At 35.9% G+C, this 23,632-nt stretch overlaps 1 protein-coding gene across 2 annotated transcripts in view; it reads left to right on the top strand.

Annotated features, from left to right (window-relative positions):
- MAPK10 (mitogen-activated protein kinase 10) overlaps nt 1-23,632 on the top strand; it is a 310,127-nt gene that overhangs the window by 219,163 nt on the left and 67,332 nt on the right. Inside the window, exons 5-9 of one of the 2 annotated variants that reach the window (XM_058547444.1) lie at nt 14,303-14,432; nt 18,378-18,436; nt 19,185-19,323; nt 20,043-20,208; nt 22,674-22,745. In XM_058547444.1, coding sequence (XP_058403427.1) covers nt 14,303-14,432; nt 18,378-18,436; nt 19,185-19,323; nt 20,043-20,208; nt 22,674-22,745 — 566 coding nt within the window. The remainder of the gene's footprint in view (nt 1-14,302; nt 14,433-18,377; nt 18,437-19,184; nt 19,324-20,042; nt 20,209-22,673; nt 22,746-23,632) is intronic. The other variant, XM_058547445.1, reaches the window with a different exon arrangement.

Genomic DNA, 23,632 nt, shown 5'->3' with positions numbered 1-23,632 from the left:
TAAACCAATCCCTACATTCGCAAATAGATTCCACTCCATTTCATCACCTCCAGCAATTATCTTCTTTGCCATCCTCCATATTTCCTTAAAATTAGACCTTTCTATTAGCATCTAGTATTTTCTCTTCTCATTTTTGACCTAACATTTTTAGTTTGTATTTTATTTCTCTATCCTGTATTCTGCAATACATTAGAGTATATTTCTGTAAGCCTGTCAGCTAGATAATAAAAACAAAACAAGCAAAAATTCTTTGAGTACAAGAAACTTATACTTTTTTGAATCTATCATAATAAATATTAGCAAGTTTTTCCTTAATTTTGTAACATATGACATGATCTATTAACATTTAAATTTAACCTTCTTCTATGAAGTCTTTTATTTTATCCAAATAAAAATATCCAATAAATAAAAATAGAGACATGGTAGATCAGTAAATTTTTGTTGAGTAAATAACGAGATAACCACATAACAGTCTTAAATGAACTTGATTTTCAAAAATGAGTATGAGTTCAAGTTAAAAAGAAATGCTGCAGTAGAATTCCATTTCCCTATAGTGCTTAGCCAAAAGACAAAGAAAGGTATTACTTTTACAATCCCAGAGGACACAGAATTTAAGTGTCCAAATGGTTTCACCTGTATATTAGTTACTGTGTCCCAGAATATGATGATTGATACAAACACACACATGCACATGCATACATGTATACACAATGCTTTCATGTTTACCCATGATACAGAAAGAACCTTTGTGAAAAGGGAATTTTTATTGTTAAAGTGAGCCTTGTACATTCTGACCTTTCTCTAAACTTGGCCTGCATCGCGAGAGTACATAAATCTCTTTTCTATTTTGTGCATATAAGTGTTGGGTGCCTCATGTTCCTAAACTGAGCGCACATAAAACCACAAAAGCAGGATGCAGAGGGAGGGCTGTTAAAACAAGTTGGTCTGGAAATCCGTTTGGGGTCAGTAAACTGGTTGTTAATGACACTAACCAACAGGAAGAAGGTGGAGCATACAAGAGGTGGGCATGCATTTAGGAGTAAAATCCACGTGTACTTGTATTTGATTAGGGTGGTAGTTTTTCGATAGTTGTACATGTAGTCTCAAAGTGCCAATTTTCTGTCACTGTTTAAAATTCTTCGGGGTATAGGTTATATGAGAAGAATACTATACAGACCAAACTTTGTCTGAATAATCTTCATGTTTGTTCAAAATAAACAAAGAACAACTAAGACCTGCAGAACTTACTGGCCATTTTTCTGGTTTTACCACGTTTATCAAAGGAATTGGTCTTGTCAAAAACAATTTTGTGATTTTTCTATGCTTTTAGATTTTAGTATTTCCTGGAAGCTCAGTTTTTGTTTCCTTTATAAACACAAGGAGAAAAGCATCCACAGGAGAGAATTCTATCCCCAGATCACTTGTACTCATTGTTTTATGAGAAAGTTATTTAACCATTCTCTTCCTCAGTTTCCTTAGCTCTACTATTTCACCAAATTTCTATAAAAATAAAGCAAATTATTGTTAATATCTGCCCATAAAATAAATGCAAATTGTAGTTATCATGAAGTGATTTTTCTATTATCAACTCTCTCAGTTATCTAAATAAATATTATTTAACTATTTGTTGACCAAATGTATAAATGGGTGAAAGAATGAATTTCCTGTAAAATTAGACTCAAAAAGGCTGCAATCTTACTGGAATGGCTTGCAAATATGAGTAGTTTTCTGCTTTAATAATAGGGATAATAAAGAAAATGAAGAAAAGTCTAGTAATTTCTAGAAAAAGTGAAGGAAAATTGAGAGATCTCAGAGTGTCACAGTCATATGATATCAGTTACCTCTTAATTTCAAATGTACGTTGTACTCCTATATATTTATACTAAAAATGTTTAATCTTTTATTTTGAAATAACTTCAAAATTGAAAAGTTTCAGGAATAGTAAAAATAATTATAACAGTATTATAATAATATGTATTTCATATGGTTTTAGTGAGGATCAAATGAGTTAGTGTACATAAAGTATTAAGAACTTTAGAAGAAAATGAGTGGGAGAAAAGTGCTTAGAACTAATAAATACTGGTCATTATTATTAACTTCACCTGAACAATGGGGATAAGAGTGCCTATCTTATAAGATTACTGCATGCATAAAACTTAGAAATTTAGGAGTTTTCCAGCCTAAATTAATGACAGCCTGTGCTACATAAATAAAACTTCTTAGTGGAAGAAACCCAATCCCATTTTCTAGGATTACTTGAATAATACTACAATAAAATAAAAATGGCCCCTGTGTAGTTCTTTTTTGACCTAGAGTCGACAATTATATCCAGTCTTCCTATTTGGGGTTTACCTAGGCTTTGCATCAATAGCTATCAATGTGAGGATGAATCTAGTTGATCTTTGCTAAAGTGAATCTGGTAAACTATGTGATATTAAGAAAATATTTACTGGTGGAAGAAAATATAGTCACATTATTGTTGTATAGAAAATGCTAATAAAATTTTGGCAAAAAGAAAACAGCCTATTTGTTCATCTCCAATTTGTCAAACTGGAGTCTTTGTGCTTCAGAGTGGGGGTTACACAGGGAGGGGTCAGCTGCAGCATGCCAGGAGTACTCAAAGCCCGTGATAAACATGGCAGGTCTTCCCGGAACTCAAATTTCATGTGAAGACTGAGGGTTGATGGGGAAATGAAATTTTATGTTAAAACAAACGTGGATATATAAGGGATTTTACATGAATTTAAAAAATGAAGCATATGACTTCAAAAATATTTTTAAGGTATTTGACTCATATTTGTAGAAATCTGAGACCTATAAATTCACTCTGCTCTACCATCAGGAGTACTTCAATCATCAATTGGTTTACTTGTTTAACAAATACTTAGGGTCAACTCTGTGCTAGATACTGTACTGTACTCTCTATGCAAAGGTGAGCAAAACTCTCATTGCAGCATTATTTAAAGTAGCCAAGATATAGAAACAACCTAAGTGTCCATTGATGGATGAATGGATAATGAAAATGTGGTATATATATAATGGAATATTATTCAGCCATAAAAAAGAAAGCCTGCCATTTGCTATAACATGGATGGACATTGAGGGCATTATGCTAAGTGAAATAGGTCAGACAGAAGAAGTCAAATACTGTGTGATCACATTTATATGTGAAATCTAAAAAAACCAGACTCGTAGATACAGAATCATTAGTGGTTGTCAGATGAGAGTGGGTAAGGGATGGGTAAATGTGGTCAAAAGGTACAAACTTCCAGTTATCAGATACATAAATTTGGGGGATACAATGTACACCATGGTGACTATAGTTAACAATACTGTTTTGCATATATGTAAGTTCCTAAGAGAGTAGATCTTAGAAGTTCTCATTACAAGAAAAGAAAATTTGTAACTATATGAGGTAATGGGTATTAACTAAACTTGTTGTGGTGATCATTTTGCAATATATACATGTATCAAATAATTACATCATACACTTTAGTACAATGTTGTATTTCAATTATATCTCAATAAAACTGGAAAAAAATAAAGATGATCAAGACTCATGTGGCTCCTGACCTCATGGGACGTAAAATCAAGTGGTGCAACAGGGTGTTTTTTTAAGTTAAGCTAACAATTTTCATAACAATTTTATGAGGTTCTATTAGTTGTTTTATTAATGCTGTACTACTCAAGAAATTTTCTTGACAAGTGCTACAGATAAGCAGGATTCTCAAACACGAAATAATGTGGTAGGGATAGCCCAATTTAGATATAATAAGACTGTGAGAATATAGATTGTAGAGAAGGGAGAATTAATGCAAGGAGACCACTTAAGGGGCAGTCACTGTAGTCCATGTGACACATTGTAATAGAAATGGAGTTAGAGTCAAGTGGATCAATTTGAAAATATACATCAGAGGTAAATACAGCCCTTCTTCATGGTTTGGATGTGGGGAGGAGGTGAGAAAAGAAAAATTGAGACAACTTGTACACTTGAACAAATGGGTGTTTAAGGGAAAGATTGGAGGAGGGCAATTTAAGGTTAAGAGAAATCAAAGGTTTGTTCAGTTTTGAGCATATGAATTTTCAGATGTTTCTGGGACATCCCATGAGAGAAGTTTAGTAGACAGTTGTACATGTGAGTCAGGAGCATTGAGAAAGACATCGTAGCTAGAGATAGTATCTTGCCATTTGTGTAACGGCAAGATTTAAAAGTATGCTGCTCAGTTTATTTAAACTCTTGTTCTTTAGCTTATATAATGCCCTTTTCCTAACATATTTAAAGCTCTGGAAATAAACATTTAGCAATAACAAATATTATTTCATGCAACAAACATGCAAGGGATACAGAGCTAAATCCTTCAGGATTTTGGCTATTAAAGAACACAACTTTGAGGATAAAAAAATGCAATAAAAGGCAATATATGATAGGTATACCATAATGTAATACCTGCTGTACACAGGGTTGATAGGCCTCAGAATCGTCTTGATGGCACTAACAACAAAATACCACAATGGTGGTACAAATAAACTGCTACAGAGATAGAATTCAACTTCATAACTATCAGCCCAAATATCAGAGTAGGGGAAGCGAATAAAGAAAAGATAATTAGTACACAGAGAAGGACAGAGTAGTAACAAAAGAAAGAGGTGCTGGGGTGTAAACAATAGCTATTATACATTTTTAGATGTATATGTTGGGAGGTGTTGGGGGTCATTCATATTTAGCAGGGCTGCACCAGCTGTCTGGCTAATGGAGAGCATCATAAAGCCAGCAACACTGTGCTGGGGCAGGCTTGGAGGAAGAGAGAGTAGGCCCAGGGGCTGGGCAATGAAGTTTATTTCTATCATAATTGTATGTTCTGTGTGCAGGAACCATTTGTGATTCCTGTGGGTCACTTAATGGATCTCATCAATTTTGCAGGTGTCAAGAAATAGTACCAACCTGTGCGCCAAAGGAACATCTTACTGTCTTTAGTTCATTAATTTTAGACATAGCACATTCTTACTACAAGGCCAATTTGAGAGTCACTGTTTCAGAGTCGACCTACTTGCACAAATAAAGATGGTGTGCTCCATAAACTTCCACTCCTGAGCTACCTCTGACATCATCCAAGTTCTGATACTCACCTAAGTTACTATGTAGATTTATAAGGAGAATCCTGTTAAAATAAAACTACTAAATATTAATCATACTTTGAATTTTATTGCCAAGAAATGGCCAAAGGTGGGCATGTGGCAATAACCCTAGAAGAGCAGGTCCTCGCTTCTGCCTCTTCTCTCTTCTGGAAGCGATGTGCAAAAGCCTCTTCAACCAGGGGCACGGTGGCCATGAGCAACAGGGACCATATCATTTATCTCTAAAGTGGGAAAATTTTCACAGTGAAAGGGCACACTAAACTACACTAATGGATGTAAAAATAGTGCTATTTAAATTTGTTTTAAATTAACTTATTCTTAAAAATAAAATAAAAATACAAATAAAATTTAAAAATTTATTTATATCAATAACCTAAATATTAAAAGTATAGCAGAATAATTATTCCTGATACACCCTCGTGTATTTCAACCAACTGAAATTTCCTAGCCCTATCTGTCTGTAATACAGTTTAACTGGTATTTTTCTGAAAAAGACATTTTTTTAATGTGATTTTATTATTTTTAATTTTTTATGAAATTTCTGGATATCTTCAAAATTGCGTTTTATGGTTACTAAATTTGAAATATTGACACCTTCAATATAGATCATATTATTTTTATTTGTAAAATAGTCTCTAAAGGGCTTATGGACCTGGTTAGAAGAAATTCTGCTAGATTGAAAGTATCCTCAATTCTAATTTATTTTCGTATTTCAGCCCAAGTGTTTCAGCCCAGATTTTTTCACAGAAACTGTGTCCCCCATCTTCGTTTAGAGTTCCTTTATCCAATGCATAATTTTATAAAATAGAACTTGTCAAGTAGGTTGCCTATATTTATGTTTTTTAATGGTTTGTCTGTTTAGATGCTGAAAAATTATAGGCCATACAATCATATTCCAATGCTGTACAGAATATAAATATTCTGAAATTAGGAACTCCATCAAATCCTATACATAATACAAATATATCCTAAAATTAGGAACTCTGGCAAAAGATTATTGCCATAAATTAAATTAAAATATTCTAACGCACATTTATGGAATTTCAAAATTAAATCTTGTCCTTTCTTTGAGAACTCATTATTTGATTTGATTTGTTCAGTTCCTTTCTTGCTTCAGTTCCTTCCGGACTATTTCAATGTGCTTTTTTTTTTGTGAGGAAGATCAGCCCTGAGCTAACATCCGTGCTAATCCTCCTCTTTTTGCTGATCAGTGTGCTTTCATTTGCATATAATAGTAGCTATTCCCTAAAATTTTCAAGAGCTGAGGTATTGGGGTACTCCATTTACTGAATACTATGATTAAAGATTTCCAAGTGATTTTCCAAAAAAAAAAAAATGTACCCAAAATTTAGAACTTATTTACAAACAGTTCTTCTTCAATCAGAATTATGAGGGGTGCCAAGAAAATGCCGATTGCATGGCTGAAGCATCTTTACTTTTTTGATTCAACATCGGCTTTGTCTCCAAAATTTTGTAATAAAGTGATTCTAACCATGTGTGTATAAAAATATTTACAAATTTTGGTACCTACCTACAAATTCTATTTTCTTACGGAGATATAATTAACATATAACATTATATTAGTTTCATTATATTAGTTTCAGGTGTATACAATTTCTATTTTGATTTGTAGAATATGACAATGTGTTTGGACCCAAAGTGAACTATATTTGCATTACAACCAATTCAAAGTCCGTTTCTACTCCATAGGTTTCTTAATTTGGTGAGAACATTGTTTTTAGTATGATGATGTTCTCCAAAATATTTGTGTTTATCACTGAAAAAATAAGTAATGTCTTCAATGTTGACATTTTTAAGTAAAATTACAATAATTTTCACACTGTTGTTAGAAGTTTCACCTTTGATAGAATAAGTTTTACTTTGAGTCATTGAACTGGATAGAAAATCAAATTATTCTTGAAAAGCACTGACTTAATATTTGAAGCATTCGATAGAATGATCTAAAGCAGGCATAATTTAAATGCATACAAACTTCTTTTTCTGCTAATGGAGGAAAAACATGAACAGTTGTTGCTTAACTTTTTGCACATATCTTAAAAAACTTGGAATTGATAATGAGCAAAATTAATTTAGAAGAACATTCATTTGATCTAAATGCAAAATCATAGTTCAAGAGTAATGTGTAAGTGCATCTTTTACACGTCCCTGTGCTAAATCATTGTCTTTGGGCACAGTCTTCTTAAAATAATTATTAACTTTGAAATAGATACTAATGTTCCTTTAGGAGAATCATGTTCTGGTTTTCATTTGGTTGTGCCCAAGAAAACACAAGAAATGGAAATTCGGTATATATTTTAATTAAATATGCAATCTCGATTTTATTTATTTTTGTCAAGAGTTTTACTGTAAAGTTAAAAAGCTTTACTAAACACTAAGAAAGAAAATAATTATAGATTATGCCACACAAATGGCAAAATCAGTACAGCAAAGATATTCTGACTACTCTCTATGTGCTCCCTTGATGCTTTACAGCAGGCTGACCAGCCTCTGTACCCGCACCTACTTCATTTAAGCCTAACTGTAATTTCCCAAGTTTCCAACTTATGCTATAGGATAGCAGCCTGGCAGTATTATGGATTTTCTAGGTTAAAACATGGACTAGATCATACATTGGTGGTGCACTGATTGGTCATTAAGGGCAGCAGGGTGGACACGAGACAACTTGTCACAAACATAGAAGAGCAAGAGAGGCAGCTCCTGCGTGCACCCTATGACCCCATCTCACTGAGATGAAGCAGTTCCTCTATGGACGTCTTCAATTTCTTCTCCAATGCCATCATCCTGATTTCCAAGAATATGTTTGCCTTGTGCCTAGGGCAGCCATCTTCTTTACGATCATCTAGTTTCTGTGGTGCTGAAATTTTTTAGCTGGTCCCATGTTCTTCATTAAGGTGGTAAGTCTTCATGTGATCTCCCCTGTCACTGGTTTGCTGAAGGGCTGTAAAGTACTAGTTCAATTTCTAGTGTTTGGAAGGGCTGCTGCTTTTGATGCTGTCTTTGAGGGCTTGGCTTCTGAGCCCCCTGGTGTCCCTGCTTCAACTCTGTTGTCCCTCAAATACAAAGTGGGTTTGATTGGACTCTCTACAACTAGGCTTGATCATCTAGGTTAGTTTGTTGCACAGGTGAAATGGCTTTTCTTGATGTTGAGCTCTGAGAATACAGCCACTTTCATCCACAATTGGACCCTGCCTTTTGCTTGGGGAAAGATGCAGGCAAACTCCACAGCTTATTGCTGTATTTGGCCATGAGTTACTGCTTGTCAGATGTTGTATTCCCCAGAAAATACACTTTGAGATGGTGAGTGCATGCAGGAGATTTATTAGGGAGTGCTTTGGGCGTTAACAGCTGTGGAAAGGAAGGGAAGGAAGCAGAGGCAGAAGTTCAGCTGCAGTGCAAGCTCCATGAAAGCCTCAGCTGACCCTGGTGGGAGTTCTGAAGATGAAATGAGCCTTCCCAGCTGTCCTTAGTTGGGGTGAAGTGCCCAGGCTTTTATAATCAGTCATTGAATGAAGGCTGCCCATGAGAAGAGCTGAGGCTACACCAAAGGGGGCTGAGGGCTGGATGCTGTCTGCCAGGAGCACTCCCTGCAGCTGGGATAATAAGTCCTTTGTTCCTGAAGGGGGATCTTAGCAGTGCATCACAGCACCTACACTTCCCCTGATGCAGTACTGGAGTTCTGTTATTGGCTTTTTTTTCAATATGCCGAGAACCAATTTTCAGAAAATCAGAAGCCTAAAATGCCTAGGGTGCACAAGAATTATAATGTGTCCCTGAAACCTAGATATGCCTACATCTTGATTCTCTGTTATGTCATATAATTAACCTCTTTATTATTTAAGTCACTATTAGTCCAAATTCTATTAATTATCATCAAAGGCATTCCTAATGAAATATAACCAAACTGATACAGACAAGTAATTCAATGACAAAAATTTTTTTGATTAGTTAATCAAAAAAATCAACTGTTGACTTTTGATGGGGTCATTTGGGAAGGCCTCTACCGAGGAGGTGATATTTGGGCTGAAACCTGAGTCACAAGATAGAGTTGGGCGAGTGAGGATATGGGAAGAGCATTCCTGGCAGAGGAGCAACAATTGTAGAGCCCTGAGGCAGAGGGGAGTTTGGCAGGTTTGCCAACAAGGTTCTCAATGGTGGAATCAGTGTCTCAATAGCATCTCTAAGGACTGTAATGTCTGGGCATGAAAGTGATATATTTGAAGGCACTGGGTAGAGATTTTTTTGATAGCTTTCAACTAAAGTCCAGGCCTTTGGAAAAGGTCAAAGTGAGAATGTGTGAATATGGGAAAAGAGCAATGAAGGGTGCAGCGTATATCTCAGGAAGGAATTTGTCATGGCAGGCTATGGCTTAAGATGCTCCAATGATAACTTTTTTTTATTTTTATTTTTTAAGATATAAAGTTCTTCTCATGATACCTAGGGATTTTTTTGTTTGTTTTTTTATTTTTTTTTTGCCAACAAACATGTTAATATGATCAGGAACATTTTAGATGTGAAAGGGAAAGGAAACAAGAAAAATTATCAAATAAATGATTATGACTTAGGAAGAAGAATATCTGTGCAAGAGGTTGTCTGTAATTGTCAGAAGAAAAAAAAAAACTGATAAATATGTTAAGAATAAGACTTTCCCGCAGGGACGTGTGTGTGTGTGTGTGTGTGTGTGTGTGTGTGTGTGTTTATATAAATACGTTCAAGGAGGTAAACATAGCTTTATAGCATCATAAAACTGGATTAAGTGACAGGAGCATAACAACAGAAGGCTATAGCTTTCTTTTATGAATAAACTTGGTAGAAGTGGAGGTGAGTTAGTACTATGTGTCAAGAAATTGCTGGAAAATCTTCATATAGATTTATCTCCTTTTTCAACTGCATGAAGATAAAAGGAAGAGAAACTACTGAAAGAAAGAAAATAAGATTCTATGGACCAAGACTCAAAAAAAAAAAAAGATGACTCAAGAGTAATGGAAAACTTTCAGACATTAATTTGTGACTGTACAGCATCAGTGATGCCAATTTGCAGATGTATTTGCTAAACTGCTGCCAGTAATCACTGAGGAATTACAGAAAATGGGAAAGATTGTAGTGTCAGCCAGGGTTCATGGCAGGAGACAGAAACATTTTAAGTAGGCAAAGATTTAATACAGTAAATTGGGTGCTTGCAAAATCATTGGAAGGTCTAGAGAAGTGGGCTTCCTGGAATGACTCCCGGACACTAGAGGGCTGGCTCACCAGGAGAGCTCCCACGTCTGAGAGTATCCTCGAACCACTGAGCTTCCAGAATACATGATTGTAACTGAGATTTGGGAATCAGAGCTGGAACCGTGCACTCGTTACTGCTGCTGTCGCTACTCCTTCATGCTGCTGACTCTGGCCTGGAACGTGGAGTCCACTGCTGCCTCTGCTTCAACCCCCTTCTCACCCAGGAATCTGGAGAATGACATGAATCACTGCTTCGGAAGAAAGTCTCACATCTCCATGAGACCTTGCTTGCCAACCAAGAAATATTAGAAAATGACCACTTCACTTTTGCCTTACAAATCTCTCATATTGCTTCTGCATGGCGGGACCGTATTGGAATCCAGAGTGCTAGCCTCAAAAGCACCTGGGAATTGCACATTTAACTCTCAGGTCTCTTCAGTGCAAGAAGTCATGATACAAGAAGGTAAATGGAAGTTCAGTGAACCAAACCACAGTGTTCCATACAACTCCAGACAGGCGAATGTCCTTATTTCCTTAGAGGGAAGAAAGAGGTTATAAAGGACACCTGCTGAGCTCGATATTAGTCCCAGTATTGGTTAGAAAAGATATCCTGTGAGCCACTAAGAAATGATGTAGCGATCACTGGGAATAGGGGGTTCATTAAAAATAAATCATACTGGATAGCTTATTAAAGTAGTAATAGAGCTGTGTGACTGTAATGTATCTAGATTTTTACAAGGCTTTTGCCCCAAACTTTTATATCATGGGACAAACTTGCAAGATTGGTCAAGATGGATTTGTAATTAGTAAAAGATTAAAAACTGCTGATTATTAGATACACATCCAATTGTAGCATATGCCATAGGAATTCATATTTTATCCTGCCCTGCATTACACGATGACTTCAGCAAGGACATAGATTTTTAAAATAGCAGTAGTCATGATTTATTGAGTGCTCATCCTAGGTGAGGCACTATAGATACATTACTACCACATTTACTCCTTACAACAGTCTTGTCAGGTTGTTATCTCCATTTTAAATATGAGAAAACTGATGCCAGAAAGTTTAAGGGGCTTGCCCATAGCTCCACATCTAGTTAGCAGCAGTGCTGAGATTTATACCTAAAATTGCTTCAAGGAAGAGATACCAGAAGGAGGGAGAACGGCACAATATTTCTAGGAGAAACTGGCTAGAGTCTGCAAAGAACCCCAGAGGGTGGCATTTTCTGTCATGCCACGTGAAGTTAGAGGCTGGCCCACTGTCTTGCAGGATCTGGTCAGTATCTCAGGGGCTTTAATTCACATTGACAAGCCTCACATATAAAACCAGATGCTGATTTATTAAGTTATGAGAAATGTAATGGTCAAGCTGACCAAATATGGGCAATATTCTTGCATGCAGAATTCTGAAGGAGAGCTTGATGAGCAGAAAGTTGACTGCAGAGGATAGAATCAGCCTGAGGAGACGCTGATCAGAATGCTAACTGGCTGTAATCTCTGACAGTCATGAGAGGGATGTAAACATCTGCCTGGCTGACTGGATCCCTGGACCTACCTGGGAGGGCACTTTCTTGTTTGGCTAGGCAGTGCCAGAATTTGCCTCTCTGACTCATTTCTAGGCCCACATGACTGACTGCTATTCTTGCTTTAGATATTTTAATGACCTCAGCTAAATTGTTTCAGCTTAAAATTTAGTCTTTCTCTTTAAGGTGACTGTTCTGATCAGTTTCCTGCTGATACAATTTCTTAACTTCAGAAAGCAAGTGTAATTCCTGTATTTCCAATTCACTGTTGTCCTTGTGAATGACCTATAAGATGTAGGTCCATTTGACTCTTTCCTTTACCTGTGCTGTTGCTGGTAGGTTAACAAAAACAACACGAGAACAGAAGATGAATGCTGACATACAGAGTTTAAAAGCAGTGCAAGTTTTTTAAAAGACAGTATTTTTAATTAATATAGGCTCACTGTGAGTCAATAGTGTATGGTGTAATTATCAAAGAAGCCAGGACAGACTTAGCTGTATTAACTGTGTCAACAGAATGAATGAGCGAATGAATGAATGAAGGAGTTGATAGCCCTACCCTAATCTTCACTGACACTCCATCCCTAGAGCAGCAATGTTTATTTAGTTTGGGGTCCACATTTTCAGAGGATATCGACAGACTGGAATATATTCAGAGGAAACCAACCAGATGATGATGGGACTTGAAATCACATTCTGACAAAGGGTGGTGGGACACTGGTGATATTTAGCATAAGAAAGAAAAGACTTAGGGGAAAAATAAGGAAAGCTAGGAGTTATTGAATGCTTATTGAGTGGTTATAGAGTAGGCCAGGCATTGTGCTCAGTTCTTTAATGGATTTCAAACATTATGGGTCTCTTATAATGAAAAGGGAATACTTATTTTGAGTTGCCCTGGAAGGCAGGGCTGACAGTAGTCGATAGAAATCACAAGAGAGACAACTTTGCTTATCAGAATAATGACATTTCTAACTCCCAAAGCTGCCCAACAACAGAATGAGCTGCCTTGATGTTAAAGGGGTCCATGTTTTTGGAGATGCTCCAGGAGAAACTGGTCAAACTTTTGATGGAGATATTTTGGAGAAAAAATAAGTATTAAATGGAGGCATGGACCAGATGAACTCTAAGACTTTGTCCAACCTTATCCTGTGAGTCTATCATTATCTTACAATACAGTAATCCCTTTCTTTATCTTTTAGTTTAGTGGCATGAGCCCTAAATTGTTCATGTCACTTCCAATTCAATACATTAATTATAGGGGACACTGGTTGATGCATTCCTTCCTGGCAACTAAGACAAAATCCAGCATGACCTGAATTTGCAGGGATGGGTAAAACATTTTGTGAGTGGGTCATTAGGTATAATAGCAAGAAGAGACTCACTTCCTCATTTGATCCCCAGACCCATGTATTCTGAGTATGGGAGAAACACTGCTGTATATTGATTGCTTTTCAAAGTACACAAAATTATCATTCTCAAATAGTTTGAAAGCTTCAAATGTTAGTAGCATTCATTTCTGTCTGTGTATTTAAATGCAGTTATTTATGCTTCTGAAATCCCCTCTGGTGGCTTTCCTTATTTTGAGCTTTGTTATTGTTAATGAGTGCACTTCGAGCATCAACCAACCTGTGTATTCATGGCAATTAACGTCACACCTTAAAAACTGGTTCCTGTGAATAGAGAAGGAATGAATGTCCACTTAAAATAACCAAAGTACAATGGAGTTTTATAGCTATAGAAAAACCTAAATATCACATACTAGTAGATGAGAAATTCAAGCCCAGAGAGATTAAAAAACTTGCCACAGTCACATGGCTAAGGAGAAAGTTGAGTACTTTTCTTTCCTCTTTTGACCCCCCACTCACTGATGCAGTTCTTGGCAAGATATTCTTCCTTTCTTCTTTTCCTAGCAAGTAGAATTTTTTATACTAGTCACTCTTATATCTTTATTTACAGCCTGATTGACATGTGACCTGAGGAGAAGGTAACTAAGTAGGATTCCAAAATAGTCTTTTTTTTCCCCACTCTAGTTCGGTAGGCAGGAATTCTAAGGGTTCCTTTGCTTTTGTTTTTGTTTTGTGGGGAAGATCAGCCCTGAGCTAACATCCATGCTAATCCTCCTCTTTTTGCTGAGGAAGACCGGCTCTGAGCTAACATCTATTGCCAATCCTTCTCCTTTTTTTTCCCAAAGCCCCAGTAGATAGTTGTACGTCATAGTTGCACATCCTTCTAGTTGCTGTATGTGGGACGTGGCCTCAGCATGGCCGGACAAGCGGTGCATCGGTGTGCGCCCAGGATCCGAACCCGGGCCGCTAGTAGCGGAGCAGGCATGCTTAACCGCTAAGCCACGGGCCGGCCCAGGGCTCCTTTGTTTTTAATTCTGGATTACTCTTGGATCTCTGCAGTGCTGCGTACGATGCTGTTCTTGACAGAAATGTGGCCATTAAGAAGCTCAGCAGACCCTTTCAGAACCAAACGCATGCCAAGAGAGCCTACCGGGAGCTGGTCCTCATGAAGTGTGTGAACCATAAAAACGTGAGTTGTTATTTTTAAACCTCTGGTAGTGGGAGGTTGTGAGATTGGGGAAGGAAAAGCAGTATGCTAACTTGAGTAGGAAAGGCTTTCTTTACTTTGCAATTTTTGCCTTTTAAGATTGTTTATCCTCCCATATGCTACATTTGATTTCATTGTCCTCATGGTAGCTTTCTGCTTAAAAATCATGTAAAAACCATATGGCATGGAGGGGATGAATTTGATTGATATTTCCCTGCTATGAAATTAACCGTATTTGGTTATCTTGCTCCAGATTAACCAGAGAGCTTCATGCTTTTCCAAAATAAAACAAACAAAAACAAAAAACAGAAATGTCATACAGAACAATATGCTATATTTCTTTATAATTTAAATTTAATTAGTAACAGGTGAAGATTTTTATCTCCTTTTTCTTTTAGCGGTAGTCTGGCAGTGGCCTCCAAGTGTTCAGCACACACACTGGGCTTCGGCATCTTGTTTTTGGTAGGGTTGGGCAAACGTGCAGAGACGCATCTGCAAAGCACTTCAGAACAGGGTCATCAGGAACGTTTCTCACTGGAACTCAGTACACCACTTCTTAATGGAGTGATGGGACACCGTTACAGGACTTTCCTCACTTCGGAGTATAAGCTTCTTCAACCACAGGCAAAGGCCTCTAGAAATCTTTCCATGCTCCTGTTCTTCTTAGTAAGGATAAATGGGTGATAATTCATGATTTTAATAATGACTGTTATTAATAAATAAATTATAATAAACATAGTGCATGGAATTATTACATATAAATATATAATAAAAATAAATTATAGATCATTATAATAAAACTATAACAATAATAACTATCATAACTCCCTACAAAGCTTTTCTTAAGTATGACAATCACACAGAATATATGGAATTATCAGTGCAGTTTAAAAAACAAGTGAATTCATCATAAGGCTAACCATCTATCAGTGAAACTAAGAGAAATCAAACGTATGAGTGTTTAGTTGAAAGATATTTGAAATACAAATATGTGGATTCAGGCCCATGACAGTGCTTCTCTTTTCCTCTGTTACTCGACTCCAGTGACTTTTTAGTTTAGCCATTTGACAAATATTTGTTAAATGAATAAAATGTGCCAGGTATAGATCTGGATGCTCTAGGTGCCAAGAATACATCAGTGAAAACAACAGAGACAAAGCCCTGCCCATCTGGAGCTCATGTGAGAGAAGGGCAGTCTACAAAATCGATAGGTAAATGTATAGGGTATAGATAGTGATAAATGCTATGAAGTAAAATAAAGAAGGGAAATATAAAATTCTGGTCAGTGCAGGGTCAGCAGGGAAGGCCTCACTAAGAAAGGGAAATTTTATGAAGTATGTACCCATGTCTAATTTGACCATACAAGGAATATACTACTTCTAGAGAGGAATATAGAAGTGATAGAAAGGATGATTCCTAAGAAAAGTCATTCTGCTAAAGCAGTTTGTTCTTTCAGTATGTTAAAAACAAGCAGGAGCAAGATTAACCACATGACAAATGCAATCTATTTTTATGATAACAAAGAGGCTGAGAAATACCGTGTGCTGTGGAAGATGGGTGGATACAAGCAATGGAGCAATGTATGGAAAGTTTTGATAGTCTGAGATTTCATATATTTATATTTCCCTAATCTTCCTTCCAGGCCCTATAATGCAGTAAATATGTTGTGGAGAAATTCCCACTTACTTGGCCACTTTAAGGGAATCATACTCCCCCTGCTCTTGACTGAAATATGGGGGTTCACATTTATACCTAAAAAAGAATTCCAAATTGAAATGATAATTTGTAAATGGCACCCTACCTGCTACCCCCCTTTTCTGTGTGTATGTACATATATATGTATTCATGTATGTGTATAAGTCTATGCAAATAAATTTCTGGTACTTGTTAGCAGAGAGGAAGTTAACTTACGACCAAATGTAAATTCCACATCAGTACTTGTAATACTAAGTAAAAGCAGTCAGGATGCGGAACTCTGTTAATGCTATGGAAAGTAAAGTGAAACAGTGAAGTAATCCCAATTAAATCTCTAATAATAGAGAAGAAAATTCATTTAGAAAATGAATGCTTAATTCTAGGATGTGATAGCTGATGCGATTGCAGGGCCATCACGAACGTTGATTCACGTCTGTGTACTTTAAGATGCTGGAAGAAAGGAACCGAATCAGATTCCTGCCTGGGAAATGTTGAACTAAAATGGAAATACCTGTGATGACTTGTTTCTAAGGACAAGATTTTTAAGTGGTTATTGGTAGAAATTAGAATTTATAAGGGAGCAAAGAAAGAACAGAGGAGAAATTCTCAAAGGGAAATCAAAGAAGGTGAAGGTGATAAAAACAAGGGCATCAGGAAACGGAAAATAGGAATCTATAATGGGGAATTTACCTTTTAACACAATAAATCTTGATTTATTTAAAATGCAATACTATTTTCTAGATTAATTTAGATTACCTAGGTTATTTATTCACCAGGTTTATATGGGTTAGCATTTTTCCATCTTTAAGAGTTTTTTTTGTGTGTGTGTGTATCCTATACATAGTCTCTGATTTTTTTTGAACAAATATCAAAATAAATTACTTTCCAAGACTGATAAAGTACTAAAAAACAGGCCCACCCTATATGTTCCAGTGAGAGATGTAGCACATAGACATTTTCTTAACACACACTGTAACTACGTATACGGAATAACAGGGCCCTTGAATCATGTTTTAAAGATATTTTGAAATAATTTTATTTCCACCTGCATATTTCATACTGTAAAGTTGCTTTAGAAGAGATGATCTTGGATTTTTTTATATGTTATAACCATTGCCATATATATATATGAAAATATTAGATGGTATTGTGATTTTTTCCTCAATAATTCCTCGACAAATGCAAAGTACTCGAGGCCTAAAGCATTCCCTAGAATTGACTGCATTTCTGAGATATTTAGTCATTTTGTTTTGTTTTTATTACTTCATATGTTTCTGTACCACTTATGAAGTTTACTGAAATTCATTAATTCATGTTTTAAAGGTGTTTAAATCTTAAATTTGTACTTATCCAGGTTTTGTGAAATGGTTGCATTTATCCTGTGAGTACAAGATTGTTATCTATATTTTTTAGTTTTATTTCCCACTGGCACATTAGTACAGAATATTTAGCTGAAAGAACATTTTGAGTTATTTATGTTTGAAGTCTATTTGGAAATATGACAGAGGTTTTGCTTTTTTTTAATTTACTTATGCTAGAAGGTAAACTTTTTTATTACCTAATATATAAAATAACTAAAACAGGAAACAAAAAGTTTAAGAAACAGAATTTCCATAACCTTTTTATACATTTTTATACATTTACACTAAATTCATCATTGATATCATCCAAGATATACCTTTTCTCACACATACCATTGGAGCATTAGTTTAAATAATATTTGAGAGTGAAATAGAAGAAGCAAAAGAAACTAACAACACAAAAAAATCTTGAATTGGAATGCCACCTTGAATTAGAATGCCACTGTGTCCATTTGAGGAAAAACATGGCCTTGCTAAGTCCTGTTGGGTGTTTCCCTGCTGCCTCACTTTTCTTACAAGGCTTTTCCTCTCTTTTTGTTTAATTACATGACAACCCTGTATTCTACCAAGGAGAACCCCACTCTACAGCAATATCACAATTGTATATCTTCTCTGACTCTTCTGCCTAAAAATTTGAGCTTTTTAATTGCATTTTAACCTGAAGACAGATCATATGTCCTTTCTGAGTGCATTTTTCTATGTTCTGTGAGACAGTTCTAGAAATTTTTTTCAACTTTTCTATTTCCACCATAGCACTAGTGTGTGACTTTGAGTTGGAATAAGTGCTTGTTTAAAAATGCTTCTTAAATAATTCATTCTCTCTCTTTTTCTTTCTCTCCTACCTCTGTCCTTTCCACTGTCTCTTTCCCAGATTATTAGTTTATTAAATGTCTTCACACCCCAGAAAACACTGGAGGAGTTCCAAGATGTGTAAGTTACAAAACTCATGAGGGAAGGGAGGGCATAGCACTCAAATAAATCAAGGGAAACTGACAAAAGCCAAATGGATGGAATCCTTTGTAGAGATTGAAGGGAGGGAAGAGCTGGCAGCAAATGAAAGGGATCCAATGATAGGACAGAGATTCTATTTCCGGTGTTTCTTCCTGGAAAGACGCTTCTGCTGCTGTCTGGCCTTCTGGCTCTTTGTGCTTTGTTGTCCCATGTTCTTGGTTCAATCAGGGAAGGCTTTTTATTTATTAGGTATTTTTTATTATTGCTAATTGATTCTGTGAGCTTTCTAGAATAAGTCAATTCACGTTGAGAAATATTAATAAGAGGGACATGGTAAAAATCATCTTTAATCTTTATTTCTATTTTTGTGGTGCCTTTGATTTTGTTCAAAAAGAATCTACCTAGAAGCATAGTGACAATAAGCAGAGGAGAGGAAGCGAATCCTAGCGCTTTGTCTTGTTTAATACTGATACATTGCATTTAATGGAAGATGCTATTCTGAATATTTTTTCTTATTTGTAATCATAATACTGAGGAAAGAGTTTGGAGAATTCAGGGAAAAGTGAGAACAAGATGAAGATAGAAAATATACAGGCAGGAACCACACGCTAATAGGGTAGAGCTGGGATGTTTGGAAGACTTACAGATTTAGGAGCGGATTCTGACTTCTTAGAAGGACTTCACGGGTCTTGTGATCTGAAACCAACACTGTGGATTTACCTTCCAGTTACTTAGTAATGGAACTGATGGATGCCAACTTGTGTCAGGTGATTCAGATGGAATTAGACCATGAGCGAATGTCTTACCTGCTATACCAAATGTTGTGTGGCATCAAGCACCTTCACTCTGCTGGAATTATTCACAGGGTAAGAACACCTACTCCAGAATTATAATTGAGATGCTTTTGGAGAAGTGAAAGAGCAACTGTAATTATTTTCTTTATGTGAGGGGGCTTGATTAAATGTAATGTACTTTCTCATTCCTTTTACGATAAAATTAGCACATTATTCACTAATGTATAGAAGGAAACTCTAGCTCTACTGTAGTTGATTTTGTTTAACGTTTTGTTTCAGCTTATTGAGAGTCAGCTTTTGAGAAGCCTCATGACCTCACCCTTGATTGGCAGAGGTCATCTGTGCAGCTGAAATAAGACAGTTCCTTTCCACAGTTTGTTTCTGGCAGCATAAAGACAGCTGCCCTGATCTGCTCTTCTGTCAGGCCTAGAAATGAAATATAAGCTGAAAAGTTTATGTTGGCATAAGGAGCAACCTAACAGATGACAATAAATGATTTTTTTTTTTTCCTAAAAACTCTTCCCAAGATGAGCCTAAATTGTAAAAATGGTAGTACGATTCTCTTCTGGGTTTAAAAAAGTTTCTGAGGATACTAAAAAAAAAAAAAAAAAAAAAATCCAAAACTAATCGTAAACTTGTTTGGGGCAGTAATCATTTGCTTTATTTAGGGCTCTACAGTCAAGGAGGCCCCCGTCAGTGGACTGCAAGGCTGCCATGTTGATTGAGTAGATGGAAATCACATGTTTCATTTGATGCTGGCTTTTAATTTCTTCTCTTGTTCTGATTGTCAGGATTTAAAACCAAGTAACATTGTAGTGAAGTCTGATTGTACATTGAAAATCCTCGACTTTGGACTGGCCAGGACGGCAGGCACAAGCTTCATGATGACTCCTTATGTGGTGACCCGTTATTACAGAGCCCCCGAGGTCATCCTGGGAATGGGCTACAAGGAGAACGGTAAGGATGCTTCTAAATGGCAGGCACAGAAACCGTGAAGAAAATGAGTACATGTTTTAGATAGCCAAGAGTAATGTTCTCTTTCATGTATATGAATATTTTTTTTAAATAGGGCTGCCAGCTTTCATAGAGGTTTTTAAAAAATACTACTAGGAAAAATCACTCGTTAAAACTGTGAAGGATGTTTCTGAGAAGTAAGCTTTGCTAGAAGAACACTAAAATATTATAGCTAAAAAGAATTGTAAATGGAGTCTTATTAAATAGTCAAATGGATACTAATTAGCACACGTGCTGTAGATATCGAGAAAAATTGCTATTTGGGTTGCAGCTCAGCTCAAAGGGAATGTGAAAACCGGAAGAAATCTGTCTATTGCATTTAACCGTTTGGCCCTATGTCATATCTTAGATTGATGGCTCTAGTCCTAGGAAAAGACAAGTAAAAAGTTATACAAATCCTAGGAGCAAGTATTTTCACAAATGCTCAATGAATAGTCAATTTAGAATAATCCAAATTGTTCAAGTTGGATGAGAGTTTCTTTAATACTTTAAACTGCTCTGTAAGTAATATGTAGGGTAGCCATTGCCTAGTAAATTTGTATAAATTCCAAAACCGTAGAGAGAAAAATATTACATTTTGCACTACTGCTTTCATAAAGAAAATCTAGTATTCACGAACACTTTAAAAGAAAAGGTAGAGTCTTCAAAATGTATTCCAATTTGATTTTATTAAAATGAAGGATTTATAAAATACCTGTTAGAAGAAAACATTGCAATATATTATTTTGAAAAGAATCTCTCTAACAAGTAATGCAACATATTAAGAAACATATCCAATATATTTAGGAATTAAAATTGTTTTAAATTAGGATTGTATATATGTACTCAATGTACATTTCATACTTATTTTTATATTTTATTCTATTTAGTTCCTAGCAGTCTATTTTTATAAGTTCTATAAAAATAATCATCATATTTTTATGTGCAGGTGCTGCAGGGTACTTTTGTGAAAATTTCCTGGCCACCAAAGTTTAAAAAAATTTCTTTGTGTACTTCCAGATTAGAAGAGAGCCAATACTTTTGCGCATTCGAGCAGAGGAAGGGAAAAGGTCAGCTCGTAGGAAGGTCAGATTCATTTGGTGGGCAATGGCAAAGTTCTGTTACCTTTTGATTTGGAAGAGGCAAATCTAGTCTTCTTCCCAAGGCTATACCACATTGAACTTATTTGGAAAAGAAGATATTAGTATACATTCTTAACAAGTTATTTTTTTAAAAAATCGAAGGGGAACCAATTAAAAAATTCAAGAAATCAAGGATCTACAGGGGTCTGGGGGGTCTGAATTTGCCTATTATGGCTTTTCAGATCTTTGCTGTATAAACGGAATGTAATCTCATCCCTTTTCCTTCCCTCACTAGAAAGGGTTGCAAGTTACTGCCTTAGTTTTTTGGCTTCTCTAGATCCCTGGAGAAGGCATCCCTAGCACCCTTGTGCTGTCCTCCCACCTACATATGGGAGGAAGGTTATCATGCAGAAAAACCTGCTTGCTCCCACATCAGGCATGCCCAGCTCTCCTGTGCACCTAACCCTGCCTTCCTTCCCCAAGGAGCCTCTCAGCCTAATGTTTTGCCCAAAAGTTTCCTTTGTCCTTACTAAAAAGCAAGTTGGAAGAGGGTAAAGATTGGTAAGAGAAGGTGAAGCATGTTTGGTTAACAAGTGTGACAACTGAAAAATAAATATACGTATATAACAATTTTTTAACACCTTTAATACTTTTTTTCACTTTACTTCCAGATGACTCCTTTATACGTATGCTATTAATCATATATCTTTTTTCTTGAACTATTTCAAATAGAAACTAAAACTGATGTTTATTTACAAGGATAACTTCTGAAGGAAAAACTAAGTTTTCAGAGCTTAGTTTTTAGGGATTCCAATACTTCAGCCTTTAAACCATGGGTGCAGCCATTTCCTAGCTTCATGGATTTGATTGCATGTACCTTATTTTGGACCAAAAAAAATAGAGAAAATGTGGTCTGTTGTTCTCCTAATCCACATAACTGAATAGAATGGAAAATGGAAACAGCCACCCCTAGAGGTTGATTAAGATGACTTTCTCTACATCCAGCAATGACATCAAAACCCCCTTGGAGGCTTTTAGCCGTCACCTGCCATGGGAGACACTTTTGGTTTAGACGCTGCTTTTCCACATCACCACTTTATACACTAAAGTAGCAATCTAAGGCATCCATAAAGTAATTTTTTTTAATTAATTTGAGCTCTCATACTAGACATTGTTTATGCAATATTATAGTGCTGGTTTTAATTCACCTTTTTGGCCAACTTTTGGTGGGAGATGAAAATTGTACCTTCTAATCAAACTGTTCTTTTTCCTTCTCCTTCAGAGATCAATTATCTTACTTAACTTTACTCTCCTCCCTTTTCTTCACTTCCCTCTCTCCTGTTCTAGTGGATATATGGTCTGTGGGATGCATTATGGGAGAAATGGTTCGCCACAAAATCCTCTTTCCAGGAAGGGACTGTATCCTTGTACCTTTTGCTACAGCTTTACCTGTTTTGTTCTCTCTCCCTTTAAACACATAATGATTTTACCAGGAGAGTAAAGATAGAAGCAAAAAGTTGGGTAAGTGGTGTAAGTGTGATTTAAAAAAAAGTGATGATTTCTATAATCTGACCAGTTCTGAAGACTACCTACTGCCATGATTTGTTTTAATTAAATTTTCAATGGGCTTTTTCTTCTTAAATTATTTTCTATAACTCAAAATAGCAATGCTATTTTTTTTTTCAAAAATAAGAGGGCCTACCAAATCTCAAATGATTAAAATATATTTATCTTTACTAGCAAAAGAAGTCACTATTTGCAAGTATTTTTCATCCCCTTTCTAAAACTATTTTATGCTTTTACAACATTTAGGCATAATAATTTCTCTCCTTGCTGACATCCTGAGCTTTTGTCTACAGCTTCATTGATCTGAATTACTATTGACACTATATCCAGTCTTAAATAGGTCAATATAGCATATCCTCCTTAAAACATGAACTTCCATATTTAAAAATCATAATTATTATTCAAATTGCTGAAGGTCAGATAAGTTTGAAATAGGCTTCCTTCACTTGACGTGGAGATGTGACTTAGACATGGATAATTGCTTTTCCAATGAAATTTAGAATTTTAAAAAGCAGTGTTGATTTGAGTTGCTACCACTGAGGCCCGTGCTAGATTCCATCAGAAATTTCTTGGAGAGATATCTATGATTTGGAATTATTAAATAAGCTGGTACATATCTGAAATGACCAAAAGTTCCCTCTCTAACAAAAGAACATATTTGTGTTTGTAATATATAAATAATAAAGTTTAGATATTAATAGAGAATACGCTTTTATAAATACAGAAATATTCTGCTAACA

Source organism: Diceros bicornis, chromosome 8, assembly GCF_020826845.1.
Source record: "Diceros bicornis minor isolate mBicDic1 chromosome 8, mDicBic1.mat.cur, whole genome shotgun sequence".
NCBI lineage: Eukaryota > Metazoa > Chordata > Mammalia > Perissodactyla > Rhinocerotidae > Diceros > Diceros bicornis.
The sequence above is the reverse complement of the archived record's forward strand: the minus strand, read 5'-3'. Positions and strand labels throughout refer to the sequence as shown.